The 934-nt window shown below is 24.6% G+C and overlaps 1 protein-coding gene across 1 annotated transcript; it reads right to left on the bottom strand.

Annotated features, from left to right (window-relative positions):
• Positions 1-161: 161 nt before the first annotated feature.
• Chro.20431 (hypothetical protein) lies at positions 162-800 on the bottom strand. Its single annotated transcript, XM_659785.1, has 1 exon — positions 162-800. The coding sequence occupies one exon, from the start codon at positions 798-800 to the stop codon at positions 162-164; it is 639 nt and encodes a 212-aa protein (XP_664877.1).
• Between the last annotated feature and the right edge of the window lie 134 nt (positions 801-934).

The raw sequence follows: 934 nt of genomic DNA, 5'->3' as shown, positions 1-934 counted from the left end.
AGGCGAGCGATTTGACGTAAGAGATAGTAGCCCGTGCCTTGGTTGCTAAAAGTTGTGAAGTGGGTTCTGGCGGGAGTACTGAATTAAGGGAATAGGTGGAAAGATATCGGCGAAGTTTCGTAGATTGAAATAAAAGGGGTAAAGGTATAATATAAAAGAATCTAATTGGTGGCCATAAACTTGAAGACAATCATTATTTTAATCTTTGGATTCTCTTCAATATCTTTTAAAATACAATGAAGAATATATCTTAATTTTGAACTTGATAAAGAAATTAATCCAATTGAAATTAATGGAATATTTTGATAAGTATCAATAAAAGGTAATAATGAATTGCCAAAAGAATGAATATAATTATAAAGGTAATTATTAATATTATTAACAGTAATATCTGTAAATTTCTGATATAATTCCAATATATTTTTTTCAATTTCATTGGATTTATAATTTTTTGTTAATAAAATTTTTAATTGAGTTATTAATGGGAAATTAAATAATGGAATAATATTATTATATTCTTTATAGTTTGATATTAAACAAGAATTTGGAATTGAATTTGAACTTGAACTTGAACCTGAACCTGAATTTGAAATAGAATTCTCATTCTTTAATTCAATATGAGAAATTTGAATTGGCACTTGAAGTCTATCAAAAAAATCAGAATTTATTTGTATATTTTCTCCACAAACAATACAGAATTTTATAGGTCCTCTTTTAGTCCAATATAATTTCTTTTTTGAATTACAATTTTTTGAAATATTAAGATTAACATGTATTGGAATATATCCATGTTTTTCCATTATACAATATGTACAAACCAAATGTAATTTAGGGCATGGAATTATTAAGGGAAATAAAAGTATTTCATTACATGAATCACAATTATAATAATTAAAAGAATTTGAAGATTGTGGTGATGATAATTTTATATTAG

Source organism: Cryptosporidium hominis (assembly GCF_000006425.1).
Source record: "Cryptosporidium hominis TU502 chromosome 2 CHRO012129, whole genome shotgun sequence".
Classification (NCBI taxonomy): Eukaryota; Apicomplexa; class Conoidasida; order Eucoccidiorida; family Cryptosporidiidae; genus Cryptosporidium; species Cryptosporidium hominis.
The sequence above is the reverse complement of the archived record's forward strand: the minus strand, read 5'-3'. Positions and strand labels throughout refer to the sequence as shown.